At 48.8% G+C, this 22,049-nt stretch overlaps 1 protein-coding gene across 3 annotated transcripts in view; it reads left to right on the top strand.

Moving 5' to 3' along the window:
- Positions 1-22,049, top strand: part of LOC149354199 (band 7 protein AGAP004871-like) — a 700,472-nt gene that overhangs the window by 662,779 nt on the left and 15,644 nt on the right. For 2 of the 3 annotated variants that reach the window (XM_089583162.1, XM_089583161.1), the window contains 3 exons: positions 9,089-9,161; positions 11,009-11,091; positions 21,197-21,334. In XM_089583162.1, the coding sequence (XP_089439288.1) occupies positions 9,089-9,161; positions 11,009-11,091; positions 21,197-21,334 (294 nt within the window). The remainder of the gene's footprint in view (positions 1-9,088; positions 9,162-11,008; positions 11,092-21,196; positions 21,335-22,049) is intronic. The other variant, XM_089583163.1, reaches the window with a different exon arrangement.

Below are 22,049 nucleotides of genomic sequence, written 5' to 3'. Positions count from 1 at the left end.
CTCTTGCCTGGCTGGAATAGGCCAAGTATTACAAGGTTAGACGCATCATCTACACACTCCAAAAGGGAGTAATCATTGTCGTGTATGGCTGACAGGATGGTGCTCAGAGACGCCATACTGCTTCCTCACAGCCTGCGAAATTTGCCGAGCCTTGCCCGCTAACTGGTCTCAATTGGCCTCCAGCGTTCGAATACACTAGAGACGGCATTTTCGATGCAAGTATGAATAATAAATGTGTAATATTCTACTCTGAAAATTTCCGCATATTTGCAAACCGTAGAGAAAGGAATGAATCATTCAAACGAAATCAAGGAAGGTGAGTCGTATACGGGTAAAAGCTTCATATGTACTCCACAGATAGTTCGCGATAAATGATTACTGTTTGCACATTAATGCCGAGAGATGTGTTGAAAGGCCAGAATACAGTGGCTCGTTGCGAACACTAATTTTCTGAAGACTGCAGTGCACGAGACTAACCTACGGCGAACGAACATGAAAAAGGGTCCACACTATACCCAGGAACGTGCGTCGAGCATGAGTTAACAGAGCGCCTAGCGTGCACCCGATTCTGTATTTTATCCTCGACGTTCTACTGGGGCTCAGCGAGTGTACCGGCGCATTTAGGATCGCGACGAATCCAGCTTAGCAACAGTATTAAAGCTGCTTCAGTACAAACACTGCATATGTTGTTTACATTGTACTGGCAGTCTGAGGGTTCATAGTGCGACATATACGGGCGATCATGTTCGTAGCCATTAGCGCTGAGCAGCGATAAGCAAACGAACTCAGAACTAGAAATCGTGATGGGGTAAGGGAAGGCGGCAAAAGTAGAGACGGCTACCACACTTAGGCCAGGCTTGCTACCCAGCGTGAGGGAAACGCGGGGGCGCGAACAGATGAAGAAAATGCGCCACTTTTGCGCCACCAACCTCGTACTCCAAGTGGCCGTCACTTGCTCTTCCTTAAGAGCCACTCGCAGTCCAAATAACGCGGTGCGCTACGGGCAGACAGCCCGGGTCGAATGTCACCCCCCCCCCCCCCCCCCCGTTAATTTTTGTCTATTTAGTTCTTTTTGCTGCTTACTAGCGGGTACGAAACGCTAGACGCAGGGCCAGCGTGTTCCATTCTCAGGCGTGCATTATTCATGCACACAAGATGGTCGGCGTTGAGCACAGCACAGCTCTTTCGACCCCCGGGAAAGCTTAAGGGGGCACCCTCGCGCTTCGGTCAAACTCGTTGTACTCGACCACCCCGGGAGCAATACGAGCGCTATCCGGAAGCTCTTAACACGTTCACGCTGTCTCTACTCACGCTCTCTCTCTATCTGCCAACACAACGACGGTTGTTTGAGACGAGAGTTAAGTGTTCCAAGAAAGCAACTTGAACTGAACGAGAATGGTTGCTCAAATTCGACAATCCCGAGACATGACGGAACTGGCGCAAGTCCCGTGCTGTTTTACCATTGTCTAATTAGAGCAACAAATTTGGTGCTGTTCGAAATGTACCAACTGGCATCAGAACGTATACCGCCGAAGAAAACATTCCTTAGTTGATTTTCGTTTTCCGAGGCAGCTCGGGGTGTGCTACGTTAGTGACTTTATTAAGGATACGTGGAGGAAAAAATTGAAAATTCGTTTTTAGGAAAGGAAATGTTGCAGTATCTGTCTCGCCTATCTCGGTGGACACCTGTTCCGCGCCGTAAGGGCAGGGATAAAGGAGGGACTGAGTGAAGGAAGGAAGGAAGAGGTGCCGTAGTGGAGGGCTCCGGAATAATTCCGACCTCCTGGGGATCTTTGACGAGTACGGACATCGCACAACATACGGTCGCCTTTCGCGCTTCGTCTCCATCGAAACGCCGCCGCCGCGGTCGGGTTCCAACCCGGGTTGTCTGGCTCAGTAGCCAGGTGCTCTAACCAGGTGATGGCAATTTTCTGGTTACGAGATGGCCTTTTAACAGTGAAAAAAAAAAAAAACGCTGTTTTTGGAGTAGTTACTCGCTTCTATTGTACGAACATCTTCACATGTATTTGCTAGGAAAATAAGTAATGTTAGTAGTGCACACAGCCTCTCAGAAGCATTTAAAAAACACCGAGGGCAACTCTATCCGCTTATTGTTCTCAGCAAAAATTGATTCTGTGGCGATGTTGACGTTCGTCTGGCAGAAAAGGACGCATTTATTGGCGATTAAATTGGCTTTGAAAGTCTTCCTGCCAATCGAATGAAACTCGTGGCGTCTTTACTGAAAAAGACGGGTTTAAGCCGCCTAGAAGTGATTGGCCGTGTCGCCTAGCCTCTGGGATCTGCAAAACAAATCGGTGTCCACGCGCGCATTTTACTTGCGAGATAGGCCGGTAGGGGCGACACCTGTATTGCAATTTTTTGTTTTTTATAGTTTATAAAAGCACTGTTTTCGACGAGAATGATCTCTTTGAGATTAGAGTGCGATAGATGCAGGACAACTTCTATTCGCCCTCGGTGTCCTCTGAAGGTTCTTAGGAGATCCGAGGGAAGTCACGCCTTTCTGTGGGCTGTATTTTGCGCCTAATACGAGGGTTTTGAAATTTCCATTGAAGAACACACGCACGCGCCCGCACACACACACACAACTGGCCGTAAGCTTGGGCCAGTGGGGATAGCCAAAAAGAAAAGAAAATGACAGCTGATCGTGCAATGCGGGGCGCCATTTCTACGTCAGAAGTATGATTTTAATTTTCGTCTTTACAAATTCGCCTCCCACGCAACTCTCCGGTCATAACGCCCACAACTACAGATTTCGAAGAAATGAGGGTTATACTGCTAACGCAGTAAGAGTATTAGCTGCAGGGTCAACCGATCATGAATTCGCCTTGAGTTGGTAGATGTCGAATGCTTTATAAATCTATCCCAGCGCTGGGAGCCGTCACCAGGATGGGAACTGTATCCTGGCTCTGGCATTTAAGTGGATGCTACTGCTGGCGCCATAATGTAAGGGGCCAAATTAGCTGCTCGCATATTACAACTTTGCTTGTTGGGTCGGCACTCTTCAAATTGCTCGCATGGATATCGCGATGGCTGAAGTCACGGGTGCGAGCCAGTCACCTGCAGTCTTCAAAAGGTGCTCTGAAAGGGGCTCCCAATTATGTCGCGGTACTCCTAGGATGTCAAATGACGCCGCTTCACAGATATCCTACAAGATTTTTTTTAATGCGTTTTGTGGAAGCTGAGTTATCTGTAGTTAAAATTTGAATTTCCGCCTTTTCCCGCCTTTCTCTCTCCTCTCGTCACTTTTGCACACTGAATGTCGGCGCTCCTCCACCGGCCCCATCGGCCCCAAAGCTACTGGTGGGGTTAGCCTCGCGAGTTCTGTCGGCATTTGCTTCACTGTACCGGCACTTAAATGCAAAGGTTGACAAATTAGGCCTATACCTGCGACCTGACTGATCTACATAGCTATAAACACAATCACCTATAGCGGTCAATGGTCAACACCTGCTGTCACCATCTGGGGTCCAAATCCGAGTCCTGGAGGAACTTTAAAAGAAGGCGTGAAGCCTTCTTTCTACATGACTGTTTTCCGCGCGGGTAGACAATGTCCTGAATTGAATTGCGAGGGACTGTTGTCTTCTTGAGGGAAGCGAACAACACACAACTTTCCGCTTTGTACACTGGACAGCACATAAGAAAATGTTCTATATCACCGCACACATCACATATGGAACACAGCGCAGACGATGCCTCCGCGGAGACACGTACACGGATGCAACAGAAAGAGTTCGAAATCCGAGCTGTATCCTCTCAGCCGCTACCTCAATGTCATCCGTGCGAGGATGGGTGGCGTTCAAAGAAACATACGGAATCTCCCCCTGTATGTAAAGCGAGGCACTTCCCGCTGGAAAAGACTAGCTGCATGCAGTTTTTATGGCGACATATCGAGTCGAAGATCTCCCGCTTGGCAGGCCAGCTTCTAATAGGGCCAGTACTGGAACACTATTTTCTTGCAAGAGTAGTTTGAGCTCAACTACCTAATCAACTTCGAATCTCAGCGCAATTCCGCTCCATTGTAAACGGCACTTTTCGGTGTTTTTTAGACACAGTAATGTTTCGTGAGCCTGAACACTAGCCACATTAGTGCGAAAGAAAGTTCACTGCGAAGGCGATAATCAAGGACTCAAAGGAAAGCACCTGCGGTAGGAAGTTCTTCAAGTTGCCAGGCGGCATCTCTGAAACATGCGTACGGAGGGTCTGAAACAAAACGCGCAGGTCAGACATACATTGATATTTGAGCTCCTTATTTTGCGCCACGCAGTGATTCACAACTTCGACAAAAGATGCGGACTGAAATACTCTTGGCCACTTTAGCTGATTTTATCGTCACTTGTGAGGCATGGGAGGGTCCTCCCTGGCGCTGAGTCCTTCTGTGATCTGTTCGCTCAGGAACATGGGCACTTTTTGCTGAAGTTGCTCGAACAACCGCCTCGCACGCAGGAAACCTTGACGTCTTGCTTGAATAAAGTCTCTAAGGGATGATGCTTATTGACGCGACGCGAACATCCGTCTCCAACGCAGGGAACTTGTCACTTCCAGGCACAGGCTTCTCAGTCGGCTGCGTTTTCGGTCCATAAATGAAGGACTTCGACGGTGTAGGGAGCTCACACGGAAGGGGCAGCCACCGAAACTCACTGGATGTTCAGCACCGCAGTAGCACAAGCAAAATCTGCTTTGCAATCTTTGAAATCGCGGTCGCCTCCGCACCGCTTCGAGCGTTGGTCTTTGGTGCAACCTTTGGCCGCATGCCCAAACCGTTGGCATTTAAAACACTGGGGAGGAGTTTCAGTGAACTCGTTGATTGGATGTTTTGTGATTCCTAGGTCAATTTTTTCTGGGCGCTCTGTGCTGGGAGCGAATGGGAGCACAACAAAGTTGGCCGGTTTCGCTGCCCATTCCTTTCCCTGTGACTGCCCACGACGTATCAGTCGTCTGACGTGAAGAACACTTTGTGATTTCTAGTAACCAAGAAGGTCCCTTAAGTACGACATTGGCGCTCCCTTAATAACATAGGTGTTCTTCATGTAGGAATGGGGCAATCGGACTTTTACTCTTACTTCATCAATCTGAGAGCACTTCTGAAGAATGTCAGCCCGCTTCTTCTGTTGAGATACCCAAATGAGGAGCCCCTTGCGTGGCGAAGCGGCTGCGAATCGGAGCTGACCCTGGCAGTGATTGAATAGCCGCGGAAAGCACGATGGGGTTTCGCTCTCTTAAATCAATCCTTTTCTCTGTGGGCGAAACTATCACCGGGATCCCGACCGTTCTTTGCTTCCGATGACTCACCAGTTTGAAGCCCTCGTTATCCACGTCGGCCATATCGGGCACTAACTCGTCACAGTCCACGATCATTGATTCGTCCCTACTGAGCGATGATGTCTCGCTGGACGTGTGGTCGTCCTCGTGGTCTGGCCGATCCCTGCCCTGTGAAGCCATGGCCGCCTCCTCCATGCTGGCCTCCCTGCGTTGCCGCGGTCGCTTTAAAAATGCCGACGCCGAAGCAGCCTTACCTTTCCCATAGGGACAGTACCACCTTTTAGAAGCGGCTACCTTCGAAGGAAATAAATACAATAGGATAAAATTTGGTTAATCAAAAGTGTTCTAGCCATAGGGTCTGCTTTTGAGCCGTGCTGTTGGCCGTTTGCAGCTAGCTGTCAAGTGCTGAGAGATGAGGATGAAAGTCGTTTTATAAAGATTTCTACCTTCATTTTTAAACAGGCCGTGTGGCCTGAAGACCTTTGACCAAGGCTCTACATCTGCTCACGTACTTCGAAGTTAAAGCCAGCAAACACTGAGAAACTTCTTCTGCGCAACAGTTCAGCCGCCCGAGTGCCGTGCACACGCTTGCCGTGTTAGCCTTCCTCACGAAACTATCAGCGTTCACTGCTTACAGCACCTCCATGATATATGATCCCACTGCAGACGCCGCCCTTGTCAAAGGTGTGTCCCACCCGCTCTCATGCTCTCGCTGATAACGAGGCCTCGCGAGAGGGGCCTGCCTCTTCGTTCAGCGCCAGCACTGTCGATAACAGGGCAGCCACTCGGCAGCGCTGACGCTCCGGCCACTGCCGCAATGGGCTCGAAACTTTTGAAGAACTCGGAACTTTTACTTCGGGCGTTCGGCAACATTGCTGGCTGTGATAAGATCGATGGCTTCGCCTGGCGATTCGCACTGCAGCGCTGATTGCGCGCAATTCGGGAAAAGCCGAAACACCGATAGGATCGTGCAACGCACGCACCAAATATCTCGTGTTTTTTTTTTGTTTAAGGAAGCATTTAAAGAAGCCCGTGCGTAAACCAGCACTCACTTTCCAGTCGGCGGACACAAGCGCGCGCCCCCGCGCGGCGCGCCAAACTTTTCGCGGGCGATAAGCGAGTTGTCGCCCTTCGCGCGCGCGTTCCATATATTTCTGCCGAGGGGCGCGTTCAAACCAAAAACCAAAGAACGCGCGGCCGCCTTTTAGTCTGTTTACTGGTATCTTTATGTTCGTGCAAAACAATACGCGATTCAAAGCGGGCGAGTGGTTGCGAACAATGACGGGCTTATCGCCGAAGACCACCGAGCGATACGCGTTCGGGGAACTGGAAGAGATCGACCTCTGGCCCCCCGCGGCCGCCGCTGGTGGCGATCGATTGCGACCACCATCGCAGGCACAGGCTCGGCCGAGCGAAAGGCAGAGATAAGGGCCCGAGTTTTAATTGACGCGTACTCGTCCCGCTCTGCATTTTGATTTTCGCTGCCGACTCGCGGCTCACTCTCTGGGCGCGGTAAAAAGGACCCTGCCCCCGCTCTCGTCCTCGCCTTCGGGCAGACCGTCATCGTATACATACTTCTTCCCTCTGGAGTTCGCGCAGCACCCAGCTAGCGCATATTTTATAGCTGCCGCTATATCACGTACAAGAGAGATTCGACAATTGGTTCCCGGCTCGAGAGAACGATTCCAAGTCGCAACAGACTCGATGGGGAAATAAATCGGTACTGACGGAGGAAAAAAAAAAGGACGGCGCTGGTTCGTAATAGAATGCATCGATACGAGGGAACAGTTGTAAACCCCTCAGATGTGGACATCACAAAAGCGCAGCACTCAAGCAGAAGAAGAAAATTTGTAAGATAGCCTAGAATTAAGTCTAGTTTCCGCACGAATAATGCGTGCGTCGTTTTCTTTTTTTCTTTCATGCTTATCCACGCAAATTATGATAGGCGGCGTGGTTTATTAAAATCGCCGAGTTTAAAAGTAGGAACTATAAATATCACGCGAACGCAGGCGTATACGCGTGTCTGTAAAAACGGTCATGGGGGCTGTTCCTTGTCTGTTTTGCATAGTCGCATACTTTTTTTTTTTTTTGCAATGGTCCCAAAGCACTGGTTGTGCGGTGTGTAGTGCAGGGCTAATTACTTCTTGTTTGTCTAATTACCCTAGTGCTCGGTAAAAATAACAGGCTCTTAAAACAGAAATCACAAAGGGAGTTAGCTGCAGCAGCTTACGGACAAGTTGTCAGCGTATAAAAAGGCACACACGCGCAGGGCGGAGTGAGGAGCCTCCTGCGCGTGTCTGCCAATTTTCACCTTTAGCACTCCACAGCTGTTCGCCGTATGTATTCAGTTCCTGCTATGCGTGTTGCAAATATACAACAGATGGTCTATAAAATTTTGCGCAATGGAGTGGTGTCCCGCTCCGTAGTGCGACTGCGCAGCTCTATAGGAACTCCACAGTTGTCACAAATAGTGACACTGTCTACGAGAACTTCTGAAAATTTGCTGCACGAAAATGCCCTTCTCCATATATAAAGACACCCGCAGATACATACGTCAGGTTATGAATATCAGTTCTCAGACGAAGCTCTCGCCCCCTTGACTCGGTGCTTGCTGGTGTATGCGATACGGACCTCAGGGTACACTGTAACGTTATACCCTGGGTCGATGCTCTGCTAAATAAAGAAAGAAAATGCACTGACGGAATTGCGCTTGCTAATGTGGCCACTTTCCGCCACTGCTAATCAGCATATCTGCGCAACGTTTCACAACGCCCATCTTGGTGCAGCTTCTCCGCCGTGTCTCTTTCGCCGCTATCTCAAGAAATTCTTGAGATAGCGGCTGTGTCTACCCGCGTGAAGAGCACGCACGGCGGAATGTTATTATCTGCCTCGTTTGTTGTTAAGGATATATAGAATTTTTCGCTTACCCATACACGTTGAAGGCGCGTAATTTTCTGTCTTGTGTCTATACGCCAAAAAACGTTTGGCTGAGTACCTTTATATGAAGGGTACAGTGACCCTACTAGTGAGCGCATTTTGTACAAAATGCACTCACTAGTAGGTAAGTAAGCCTAATTTTTTTTTATGCAGCACAATGCGCATTACAAAACTGCAGCGTTACAGTGCGATATTCTCCGTTGTCCGAAAGTTTATTGAAAGCGTTGTATGTTTCTAACCCCGTCTCAAGCTTAATTGTTGCATGACGTTATTTATACAGTCGAATGAATGGGTTTTCTCAGCTGCAGGTGATGTGCTGTTTGTATTCGCGTGTTCATGCGTATTTTGGGGCTCTCGCCAAAATAAAGTGATACTTTTTTGCGCATTCGAAACTGAAACCAGTTTGCCCAGCTTTTATTGAGTAGTTTGGTTAACAAAAAACAAAGCACAAAAATTAATCAGCCCAGATGTAAGCAATCGCACTGCAGCGCTTACATTGGCGATTATCTTGCGGCTGGAGCACGGTCGATATATGTGCCTAGTAGTCCCACTTAGTGCATGTCAAGACTTGCCTCTCATACGCGCACCGCGGCTACCTATAAACTTTCTCCTTAGAGGCTTGGCCGTTACTAAGACATTCGTTGATAACACTGTTGGGATAGAACGGGTTGACAGCGGAGCGTTCCCCTTAAACGTGAGATTATCCCTTGTCGCGCTTGCTGGCATGCTGGCTTCCCTTACGCTGTTCACCGAATGAACGACAGATGTTACATACTATGTGCATTGAGGGAACAGAGGTTTCCGGTTACGCAACGTTTGAACTATGTGTTCTTGTCAGCAGTGTTCAAGGTACTGTGCTTCAACATTGCAGGTAGTTCAAGAATACGAGCGTGCAGTCATCTTCCGCCTCGGTCGATTGCTTCGCGGAGGAGCCAAAGGCCCAGGTGAGAGGTCGAACCTATGAATGACCACATCCCTGATTCTGACACCTCTGGGACTTGACTTTGCAAGCCTAATTCCGCTGAAAATCACCATTGTGAAGGAGTGTGTGATGACAGACCTCGCATATTTGCTGCTAGAATCAGTCACTAAGAGATAATACGGGGCTCTAAAGAATAGATATGGGGTATCCTTTACTACCTTCTTTTTTTCTGAACATAACAAAGCTCATTGTACGCGAAGTTTAGCAGAAATAAACACTGCTTCGGAGTTCTTAATTTTACGCTCATCAATTTCTGTGCACCTACTCCAGGTAAGGCTCAGATACCCCTGTGAAAGCAATTTTCGTAGGTGGTACAGCTACTTCTGTGCCATGCCTTCAGTAGAATCGTGATATTGCATTTTCAGAATGAAGGAGATTTCCCCCTCTTGGGTTATGTCTGCCATTCAGAAGCAAGGAATAATATTATAAAAGGACAGACAGCAGCCAAGCGTAAAAATACATGTTCTTTCACATCTTCGTGCGATTATATTGATTTTGAAAGCCCGCAAACTTTCGGCCGCACACCTGACTTCTTCTCCGTGCTGTGTGCTTCCAAAGGAAGGGTCGGTCATCTTGTGTGTCGTTTACAGCCACCATAGCATACTATCTGGCTAGCTGGCTATTTCGTACGGCAGGACAGAACATCTAGGTTTTAATACAGCAGAATGAAACACGGGTATGCTCACTCTCTTCAAGGCGTACGTGAATTACACCACCGTACGCGTGTACCAAAGCGTGGCGAATCCTTATAGGAGTGCATTCGATGCGCATTAAGTACTGTTAAAGTCGGCAAAAGAAGGTTTCGTCGCAGAAGCACTCCAGGACCAGAGAAATCCACTGAAGGGGAGAAGAATGAGCCTTTCGCAACCTGGCACGTACACTCGTCGTCAAAAGTAAATGGAAGGCGACTTTGTGAAAAAAATTTAATTTCTTTAAATCTAAAGCATAATGGTCCATGCTTGTTGGTGCACAGTGCAATTCGCAAATCACAATATGTATTCAAGGATGCATGAACTGGGGGCCCAATGATTAATTTTTTTTCGTGAATATTGCCTTCCATTTACTTTTGACGGCACCTGTACATTTTCAAGACCTTCGAAAAGGCCGTACTGTCACAGGGGCAGATTTATGCGTGGCTATTGGAGGGGGCGGTTGGGGTCTGACCCTATTTGCGCAGTGCCTTATTTGGACTTTAGTCGTGGTTTTCACACAGAAACTGTTTCCCTCAGCGAAGCTAAATCCGTCCCTAAATCTTTCTGTCGCCATTGAGGCGAGCAGTGCTATATGCTGGAGAGGCGGAGCATGAACCTTATGGAGTTCGAATTCTGACTGATGATAATGCGTACGGATAGCGATGAAAATACAGTGTGCGTACCGTCTTGCCAAAAAGTGACCAGGCAGCGATGTTTGTTTCTTACCGTGTAGTGAAGCACTAATGGCACCGCAGAAGCTCTAAATCTGTGTAAGGTAAGGAGAACCATTGTCCTCACCTTTCGATTTCTTTTTATCTTTAACGGTGTCATAACGCGTAGAGCTGCCTGTTGGACTGAGGGAGGCCAGCACATCTTGCTTCCGTAAGATGAAGTTTAGTCTCTAAAGCGACACTTCCTGCATAATGCGCTACCTAGGTCCCAGGCTTCCCACAACCCGGTGTGCAGAGGGACCTCACAGACAACGGCTAAATGGTGGATTGGCACATCCGGTGCTAGCCCACTAAAAAAAGCAGGAAAGAAGCTCGTAAACTAGAATTTTACTACGGAAGCAACAAACGCGCTGTCTCTGAAACTTGGTGCCTGTCTCTTGACGCAGGTATCTTTTTCATCATACCCTGTATCGACACCTATTGCAAGGTGGACTTGAGGACAGTATCATTCGATGTTCCTCCACAGGAGGTAAGTGCTGCCTGGCCTTCTTCCTTCTAACCGAGCTTTTCTTTGTGCACTGCATGAGTAATTATACCTGCTGCCTCGTGTTTAACGTACTCTTCCCCAACCCGCGCCTCCGGCCCCATGGAAGAGCGAAGCGCCTTTTGACTCTTTGAAACTAAGGCAAGCGTGGGGTATAACAGCAGCGCGGCGCATTCCAGACATACTTAGCTGCAGCGACCATCTGCATGCCAACCGGTTACCAGCCCACTGGCCGTATAGCACCGCCGCGCACGCCTCGTCCGCGCCGAAGGCTGTTTTTCTTTTCTTTTTTCTGCTGGACGTTGTTTTTTGTCGCTCAATACCAGAGATTTCTTTCCGCTCCCGTGCTTCTTAAACTCTACAAACAGCTCGCGCTGCTGCGCTGTTTCGCTTATTTTCGCGTTAACTTCGCGGACGTTGAAGTGTCTTAAACTCAACCGCGCCAAGCACGCGGCGCAACTGTCTAATTTCGTTCAGCTTATTCTTGTGTTCCTGTTTTCTAAACGAGGCGGTAGCAGAGGGTTCGAGTGGAAGCGAGGGAGTTGTTGCAAACGCAGGTATGCGCGTTGAGTCACCAAAGAGTTACGCCAGCGTCACGCGTGCGAATAACAGAACATAGTTGTGTTTAGAAAGCTACCAAGCATTACAGAGAGAGCTTGCTGTTGTTCGCCGGCTTTTTGTCGGAAAGTTTGCGTACGAAACGCACAATGCGCCTGTTTTATCGCGCGGCGGTGATGAAGTAATCTGCGAAGCAAGAGCGAGCGGTATTGTGTGCTCGGCATACATATGTAAAAAAAAAAAGTCCTTGGGCGCAGGATTGCATGTTTCTGCGTGTTTCCATTGTACGCCACAACGGGACTCGCAACAAAAATGAGAGAAAAAAAGGCAATAAAACACCAAGCAGTACACTCAACGCGGCTTGTGGGCGCAAGAACAGAAGGCTTGCGCTGCCGCACTGTTGTAAAATTTCACAAGGCGACTCAACACCATTAGTCCGCGCGCGAGTATGGTGTTGGGGTAGTGCCTCGGTGACGTTCTATCTTTCATTACTGCCTCTTATTTCTCCTTTTCTTTTCTTCTCATACTCTGCCCCTATTCGTGCCTCGCCGTTGATTTCGTTTGTTTTGTTTCTACCCTTTTTCTAGACGGGCCCGCGTATTTGGAGAACTGTGCACCCCCTTTGTTTTCCAGTGGCGGCGGCGTCGGTGCGCATCGGCCCGGCGACGGCGCCGAGTATTTTGCGCGCTCTCTTCGCCTCGGCGCCGATCTTTGGCCCGTTTGTTTTGAAAACGCAAATAGGGGCAAACGCCGGTGGCGTGCGGGCGCGTGCGCTCTCCCGCGCGTGCCGGCTCCCGCCTAATGGACACGAAATCCCATTACGCGTGCGCACAAGCGCCGCATCGGCGCCCGCTGCGCCGCCGGGCCGCTTCTGTTTCCCCGCACTCGCTCTCTCTCCCCCCTGACGCTGCCCTCTCCGCCCTGGCGTTTCCCCTTATCCCCTCGAGGAGGTCGTGTAAGTAGTGTCGTCCTCGGCGGCGGCATTCATTCCCGTCCAATGCACTTGGAGGAATCTAACGGCCTTGCTCGCCCGCGCCTCTCGCTTTCTGCCGTCTCCTCCACGGTGAAACGCCATTAGATCGAAAGCGGATATTTCGAATTTTCGCCCTTGCTTCGAGTAAGCACTGCAACGGTCGCCCCCTGTGTGTTCCTGCTGCGAGACTTTCGCTGAAGTTTTGGTGGGAAAGAGAGTGCTTTTAAGACATTAGTCAAGCGTACATCGGCACTTTTAAACTCTTTTACGTCAAATGGCTACGCTATATCGAACTAGTTGTCGTTTTTTCATTAGTTTATCGACGTTGACCTAACCAGATTCGATCGAGCACCTCCTTTTCGGCATGCTTCGCGAGGTACAAAACAATGGGCTGTCCTAAGCTATCAGCGTGATTTCTTCTCGCCAGAGCGCTATATTCTAGATAGGAGCATCCCTCCACTCCGGGAACAAAGGCTTCGACGAACGACAGAACGCTGGCGCGGGCATTCGCGGAGGTATCGCGCAGCGTCCTTCGGCACGGGCATTGTAACGTGTAAGGTGAAGTGATAGCGACGGACGGAGGAAATGCGTCTTCCCCGACAGGGTGCATTACAGGCTGATAAGCAGCTTTTTCCGTGTCATGTTTTTAAGGTCTCGCACGTAGTAGCAGCTGTCCACTAGCCACTGCGTGAAGCGAGCGAATGACCGCATTATATTGTTTTTCTGCGCTGGTGTAAATTTATCATCGGCATGTGGAGCATTGGAACTAACGCGTACTTCGCAACTTAGAATCCAATCATAACGACACATCTCTAAAGAAGAGCAAATATAGTAGCGCTGTCCTCTCTTTTGGCTTGCTCGCTACATTACCTACCTTTAACATTTAGTAAAACGCTTTGTACATGTTCTGGACACCAGATGCGTGTGGTGGGCGTTCAGGCCACTCATTACTCTTTTCCCCGCATGCAACAATTTAATGAACAAAGAGAAAGTAGGAGCACAATGGTGGGTAATACAGCGCCCTCGATTTACAAATTGCTCCTCGTATGTGACTTGCCACACTCGAAAGCAAAATTCTTAAACGCTATTCTGATGATCTGGCAAGATTTAGTTACTTATTCGAATATAGGTCATAAGATGAAGTTGAATTTGTTTTATTTTATCCATTCCAAAGTAGGAGCCTGGACTAAACGCTTTAACAATTAGTGAGGGTCGAGCTCCAGTCACACTGAACAGTACAGGATGAGATCGGCGGTAGAACATCACACGAGCTCACAAAATTATGCGAGAGTGTTTTTATGTGCACAGCAAGGGAGTTAAATGCATGAAGCACCGTAATTACGACGATGATTTCGAATAAAACGAGCATTTAAAAGAAGCTCACGAATGTCGACTGAAGAATGTGTAGCCTAAAGAAGTTGAAACTGGAAGTTCACGGCAGAAAGAAGATCGATAGCACTAGATAACGTACGAGAAAAAGGAAAATAAGTTCTTTGCTTTAAAACGATCGGCTCTCATTGTTTCTAATTACGTAGTTAGATTGACGGGTAAGCTCAAAATTGCCGCAACATATTTCGTTTGACAAAACGGGGTATTCTATAGCATGAGAATTATTTCGCACAGCATCCCATTCCTGTCGGAGTAATCCAAACGCTTCTGTGCCTTGCAGCACGAGAGCTAGATTTTGTGAAATTTTGTGTGTTAAAAAAATACTGTAATTTCCAGCTGTCAACTTTCTTTTGGCAGTAAATGTAGCCTGCGAAAATACGTTGCTGATGTCTTGCAGCAGACCGTACTACAATAGTAAACAGAAGACGTCAGTGATGCGTAATGAATGCTTACCTTTAAAATTACTTGGATAATGCGCCTGTATCGCACTAGTATGCTACCTGCTGAATCGACCTCTGAAGGAACGCATTCAATGTTCGTATATGTGATCAAAATGCCCTAAAAAATAACTCAAAAATGTTGCTACAGTGTGGAGAAGCACTGCAGATTTATTAATGAATTAGACACTGATAGGTCGGGATGCCGCTTGTTATTTTGGCTTCAATATAGCACTAACGCTGGCTTCTACTAAATTTATTCGAGGTAGTTCCCTTTTATAAATATGTTATTTTTTCCCTCTTCATTGTTTCTGAAGTGCATGTCGAAGAGATGTTGAACCATCTGCAAACCGTGTAATAAGCCTGTTGCTGGTTCCGTATAAATTATTTGTATCAGTTAGGAAAAGCAATGGCCATATATGGCCCTTGACGCACTGCGACAGATATAGGCTGGAAAAAAAAAACTGCATTTATCACTCCTTGCTGGCATCTTTTGTGATGATAATGTTGTAATAAAGCGAGAGCTAGGCTACGAAAGATATGTTCTTAGAGGAATACAGACATGGAACGTCTCTATTCTTATCATTTGTAAATAATACAGTTCGCATTTTTCTTTAAACGCTCGGTACGTCAGGAATCCTGGAACATGATTTTATTCGCCATTACGTCTCAGATAATTTAATACGGCGTAACCTCTACACATTATTCAGGTTTTGGTTTTTGCGAGTGAGGCTTCGTAATACGTCACAACGTACTATCGAGGACAAAAGCAACTGATTCCCCCCCCCCCCCCCCCCCCCCCCCCCCCCTATAAGTTCCGAACCTTGCCGCACTGAATGAGGCCGCCACCTGACGATGCACTTCTGGTGTCGAGTGGTCACTTGCTTTTGTAGCCGATAGTAAGTTTACTAAAGCTGTGTTGAAAATCGAGAAATACGTTATATGGCTCAGATTATGAGGGCGTACTGTCATGAATGTTTTTATCGACACGTCTACTGAGGAGATATTAACGTAAATTGGTTATAAATAGCTGCAATATTTCAATTATGGCCTGCAAATTGATATTGCTCGAAAGATAGGCACTTCAGTAAGTGCTCGGGTACTTCGTATTAAATTATTATTTTGCTCGACGATCGCTAGGGTAGGTGTGCGCGCTGGTTGGTGATCCATGACGAAGAATTGCAGCGCAACACAGAAAGAACAACGAAATCAGCGCTTGTGTGCCAACTTGTCTCTGTGTGTCGTTTTTTTTGTGTGTGTGTGTTGCCCTGCAATTTTTTGTCCTTGCTGATTCGGCGCAGATCGTTAAGAGCGAGCTTTATAAGTTATTATTCGAACGTCGTTCGAACTCAGTGATTTGTTATTTTTTTGTTATTTATCAGCTTATCCAGCTGCATCCTAAAACAGTGACTGCGTGCTCTTTTTCCTCGTACGTATACGAATCGGGACTACGAGTGATCTTCCTACCAAGGCCGTTATTATACTGAGGCTATTGGTAAAAAAATAACATTCACAGCATCAACCACTTCTGGAACCAGAGATAAGTTTTTGTCCATGCAGGACGTTACTGACAGCGGACGTAGCAGTACCGGTTTGCAACAAACCTGTCTCTGGACGTAGCGCGGTTTAATTGCGTCGCACATTTATGAAGTCAGAGTCTGTTGCCGGCCTTAGTTTAAAGGTTGCTTTCCAACGACAAGTTCTACATTTTACGAGTATTGCTAAACCATTTTCTTCTTTCTAATTTGGCAAAAGGCTCATATTTACGCTCAGTTATTGTTGAAAATTTTCCGCTTGTCCAGCGCGTTCCCGGTTTTAGCAGCATTAGGCACGCAAAATCTGCATGGTATATGTCTTTTCCTGTGCTCAAAAGCTTACAATGAGCGGTATAGCTATCGCCGCTGTTATAGACGGCGTTTCATGCTCGCCATTTAATAGAGCCAGGGTCTGAGTCAAGGCAGCACTGGTAATAGCCAAAGGTGTCAGCGGCTTACGGTGCCTTCCACTTAAAAATGTGCAGTGGCGATATTTGAAGAAGTTATTGCCCAGATACGCATCTTTCAGAATCACAGCGAAAGTTGTCTCATTACCGCTGGAGAAGGCGCTATGTAGGCAGCAAACTTCCCCATTACTGCTAAGAAGCAACATACAATAGTTAGGCACTAAACGCCTGCTGTCAAGCCGCTTCGTTTCTCGAGCATGCACCAGGTTATACTTCTGGGTTCAATGGCACATGAAAGAGAACGCAAAAAAAAAAAATGCCCATTGCTTCCATGGGGAGCTCATTGCTTGTGGATAACAATTTGAAAATTTCACTTTCACACTGCTCTCTCAGAATTCTTTTTTTTTTTTCGAGGAACACAAGGAATGAAAGAAAACAAAAGAAGCTAAACATCAGGGATTGACTATACGCCGGACATCAACTCTGAACCCGTTGCGCAGCTTTGTTCAAAGAAGATGTTATTTATCGAGGCGTTGCTCGAATGTACTGAGCCAAGTGATATGAATCTTATCGTCGCGAACTCGGTATAGTTGTTATGGAATCTTATGCTAAATCTTTTTTTCTTGGTTTGCGTGGGCGCGCAGGCCTTGTCGTCACGTGTGTGGCAAGGCATGGCGTCGACTGGACTACTATCAAAATAACACGACAATTATTCTCAAAAATCTGTTCTAAGCTAATCGGATGAAAATAGAGCTGGCTGTAGACTAACGAAACTTTAAATCAGGCTGACTGCTAGAAACCATTGAGAAAATCATGTTACCAGTGCAACAACGTAACCACTCTATAATGATGTCCACCGAAAACTGGAGATGAAACATTTAGAGCAATGACTGGCTAAGATCTTGCCGCAGAAAGCATGGCACCAAACGTTGTTTCTGAGCTCGCCAGCTTATGTAACAGCATGGGCGTAGAGAGCTTTGTTGAATTGGAGGCTTTTGGAGCTAAGCAAATCTATTTTTACTGCATTTAGCAACAGTAGGGTCGATGAGAATGAAACCCGCGGACTGTTTGTCGTCCCCTGGCCATCAGGTAACATAGTTGTGCCGCGCCTCTCAGACGAGCGCCCTCTCTCAAGCTCCGTGGATCACGTGACCCGCTCCCCGGCCCAGGCAAACGTGAGGCAGTATTTAAAACGTTCATGCCATACCCATTCCATTCTTCTGTCCGTGCTATCGCCAGGGTACGCCTGTCGACAAGGCCGACTAGGAGGATGGAACAAAACGGATGGAAAAGAATCGCCGTACTATCATACGACCCGGAGGTCCTATTTTGTGACCTGTCCTTGCGTTTTAGTTTCACTTGCTCCTCCGCCATTGGTCGCTGCTCCCAGTGACGTACGTAGACAGTGGGGAATCAGGGGACTGAAACACGCCCGTGGCGCCTCTTGCGTCAACGATCTCATGCCTGTGCCGTGCTGGCGGACCGACGCGACGAATCAGGGAACATGACGACGCGTTTGACATGCCTGATGAGCTTTCTCGGGCCTACCTCTGTCTCTGTAGCGAAAATGTGTGATGGTTGGGTAAAGAACTGGCCGAGCATGGTCTCTTTTGGCGAATTCCAAGCGGCGATTCGAAGCGCTTTGTGAATCCGTGAAGTAGCAAGATGTTCAGAGAGTCGAGGGACCCCACCGTCACGGTCCAATCAGAACTCAAGATCTGAATCCAAATCGCCCATCGAAGCAGCTGTTCGGTGCCGCGCAGCAAGAAAACTTGCTCCGGATCGCCGATTGAAGTTCGCCATTTGGCTTGGTCGAGCTGGATTGCGAGCGCGCGGTGTTCAGACCGGCCGTATCTGCGATTGTTCGTTTGTCTTTCCCTGCTGCCGTTAGTTTCGTTACGATTGACGTCACGACCAAATGAAATGCAAAACGAGTCGCTACAAAATACGGCCGCCGCTTGCTTTCACTAGATGATTTTGGTTTTATAGTGCTTAACGTCCCAAAGCGACTCAGGTTATGAGAGACGCCCTAGCGGAGGGCGCAGGAAAATTTCGCCCACCTTGGTTTCTTTATCGTGCACTGACGTCGCACAGTGTCCGGGCCTCTATCATTTCACCTCCATCGAAATACAACCGCTAGGGCCGGGACCGAACCCGCGTCATTTGGGTCAGCAGCCGAGCACCATAACCACTGAGCCACCGCGGCCGTGCTTTTACTAGTCTTAATCTCGATTTGCAATGTTTGACACTAACGAACAATGCTGTCAAGATCATACTTGAAAATCTTCTCATCATTTTGATTACAAGCTTCGCAGTAAAGAATACAGCCTTCACCATACAAGTGTATCAAAGGAGCCACATGGTTAGGACGCCAAGACGGGAATGACAGATAGTGGTGACGCCACGGTGTGGATTCCGAATATTACTTCATTAGGTTGAAACGCGGCTATTAATAGTTTTGCGTTCCGACAAGTGAAGCAAATATTTAGAACAAATTAGTAGGGCAGCCTTGTAAATTTAAGAGACATAGCTTATACATACGTATCATATGATGAGCTTGTCGGTCAGGTGTCCTTGAAGTAGCGTCCAGTTTTATCGGCGGGCAACCGTAAGTGCTTCTCGATGACGTGGCTGCGGCCGTCATTTTTTTTTTTATCCTGAGAGGAGAGGTGCGCACGCAATCCATACTCGGAAAAGCAGCAGCAGGACAGAAAGACGCACCTAAACACCGTGGTGCAAACAACGTTTTTTCTTCTTTCGTTCGCCTTGCCCAATTCTTGATGCGAACTAAGCTGAACAAAGTGAGGACGGCATCAGCGGTTTGAACCGCCGAGAGCGCCGCAGCTTTATCTGCGCGCAGGTCGGCGGAGCACAACAAACACTGGCCAGAGCAAAACGAGCGAGGAAGCTCGGCTCGGTTCTGGCCGGCCGGTGGTCTAACGACCGCTGTTCGCGCCGAACAGCAAACCCACCCCTTCCTCCCCTCGCGACGCTTTTCGCGCCGTCCGGCGAAACGAAAGGCCTAGCGCGCGCGCGCTCGGCGCCGTACACCTGGCGCTCCCACCGCGCTTTTCTCCAACCCTTATCGCGCGAATGAGGCCCGCGCTGGTCTTATCCCGTCCCCCGACAAAAAGAGAGCGGCCATTCGTCGAGAAGGCCCTCGTCGCGATCTCGCTCGCTCGCCCAGTGTACCCGTTCGGAGACAGGCTTCCATTCTTGGGGCGGCCATGCAGCCTTGTTTTTCTGGACGGCCACCTTCTCCCGATCTCTTTATATATTTCCTCGTCCGGGCCTCCCCCTACTTTAGCGCGAGCGCGCTCTCCTCAGTCGGCCAGTCTTTTCTGGCTGGGCCCGGATGTCCGCCTAGTATACTACCTGCCTAGTTGAGGCAGTGATGAGTATTGATCGCCCTCGCAATCTGGGCCTCGGTACCTGCAGGGAAGGGTCTCCTGCGCTCATCTTTTTATCGAAGCCAGCTAGATGGGATTCGTAAAACTTTGGCCGGGGTGATTACGTGTCAGGGGAAGACCGCCTTGCTTTTGTTCTTCTTACGCCCTCCGCCAGCTCGCCTACTCAATAACTCTGCCCGACGGCGTAAAACTTAGGCGGGGAGGTTGGAGGGGTCCAAGGAGGTTCGTTTCTTTCTGTACGATTGGCCGGACGAAGGGCAAGATTGAAATGCATGGGAGGGAGATTGAAGTCAGCCGCGGCGACATAACTCACGAGGTGGAGATATCGTCGGACCGTCCTCGAAGGCGAGCAAGTAAATGTCTAAATGATCCCGAATGGCGTCACCAACGCCCTGATACATGCATGAGCTCATTCGCGAGGGCAGATTTCTTTCGCAGTGCTTAGCGATGTGATGTGCAGGTAGAGATGAGCGTTTCTCACCATTTTTTTTACCTACGAATCCATGTCTATCCGAGGAGATTGAACATGCAATTCTCCTTTTGTTCAAATATTTCACTGTGCAATCAAGCGGTGTCAGGAGACGCCCGTCTCTGCTTATTTATTTCTGAGGTTTCAGCGCCATCAGAAAATATACAAATACCTGCGTTTCTCATTGATTAAATTTTTCTGTAATGTATAGAACCTGTAAATGAAATCTTTTTGCTTTGTTTTATCCCAGGACCACTCCAACAAAGTTATTTCATGCGAGTCCCTAAATAAGTGCTCAATTAGCAGGACGTCCTGAATCACGAAGGGAAAGGCCCGGGCTAATAATTTTACTCCAGATGAAGCCGATATAACATGAAGCAATATACTCCCACACAGCTCATAGTTACTATAACTCCCGTGACGTCAGTATTGTGTCTCCAGGCGTCATCGGGCCGTGGAAGTCACTATGAAACATGCTGGCGTAAAAATACTTCGAGCACTGAGATAGGAAGGCGGGATAACCGCTGACATGTTTCATAGTGACCTTCACCAACAACCCCAGGAGCATGTTTTGCTAAACCATGAGGTTAATTTTACGCTCAAGGAGTGGGCGCTTCACTGTTTGTTTGCTTCGCTGCTCAGGATAAGTCTGTCGCGCGCAGTCTAGCAGTCGCCGCTGTAGCACCAAAAGCGGGAGTAGCCGCCGTCCGCCGGAAGTCTACCCTTTGAGGGCAAGCTGAGGAGACTCGCTCGAAGCGGACGTGCGCGGCAGAGTGCGGCGGCGACGTGTCCTCGGCGTTCTTTTGGGCCGGCAGCGTACGCGGGGGTGGCAGCAGGGTGGTGGTGGTGGTGGTGTTGGTGCGCTGTCTTCTCGGCTGGACGCTGACAAGGGCCCGTGCTGTCCCCTCCCAGGGCCAGGCGGACGCCTTCCGGCTGGAGGGGACTCCGGCGTACCTGTCCGCCTTCGTGCCGACCAAGACGAAGCCTCCGCCACCGCTCGCGGAGGACGTGTTCTACGGGACGCCGCCGCTCAAATACTCCTTCGCTTGGGTGCGTGCTGGCCCCATCCATTGGCTTCTTCCCTCAGGCCCTCTGCCCGCGCCTCCCCCCCTCTGCGCTCCTCCGCGGGGGGGGGGGAAAGACGGCCGCGCTCTCGAAAGCCGCGTTCGGCCGCCCGCTCTCGTCACGCCACGGCGAGGCCTGGACGCGCTCCGCCGCATGACGCCTGCAAACTGGCTCCACTGCAGTTAAACGTGGCGGGCGCTCGGCTAGATCACTGGCTAATTGCTCGCAAAATAAAATTCGTTCCTTCAGTTCAAAGATCGCTTAAAGGCTGCTTCCGACTTTTCAGACCAATGGTGAGGTAAAGGAACGCAAGAGTGCTACCGGAGGCGCCTACTTAAAATACCTGCGATGGAAATGATCGGTCGAAGCGAAACGTGGACGCGATTTCAGGTATTTCAGCCAACTATCTCAAGCCCGGAGGCGTGGAGCTGCACGCTGCTGACAACGAATGCGCAGCGGACCGCAGCGACATCGGTGCGGTTCAAGCGAAGTGTGTTTGTTGCATGCGTGCACGTGAAATGTTTGTAAGCCTTAGAAACCGCAGACATCACGCATTGTGAATTGCGTGTCCGTCGCAAGCTCGTGCGAAAAAGTGATGGGATCTCAGAAAAAAAAGTAAAAATCATTTAGTTTTTAACAAACAAGTTACGCTGATTGTCTAGACGTTCCGCCCTTCCTTAACAGATCGGCAGGCTGATCA

Source organism: Amblyomma mixtum, chromosome 3, assembly GCF_055824585.1.
Source record: "Amblyomma mixtum isolate Tamu chromosome 3, ASM5582458v1, whole genome shotgun sequence".
NCBI lineage: Eukaryota > Metazoa > Arthropoda > Arachnida > Ixodida > Ixodidae > Amblyomma > Amblyomma mixtum.
The sequence above is the reverse complement of the archived record's forward strand: the minus strand, read 5'-3'. Positions and strand labels throughout refer to the sequence as shown.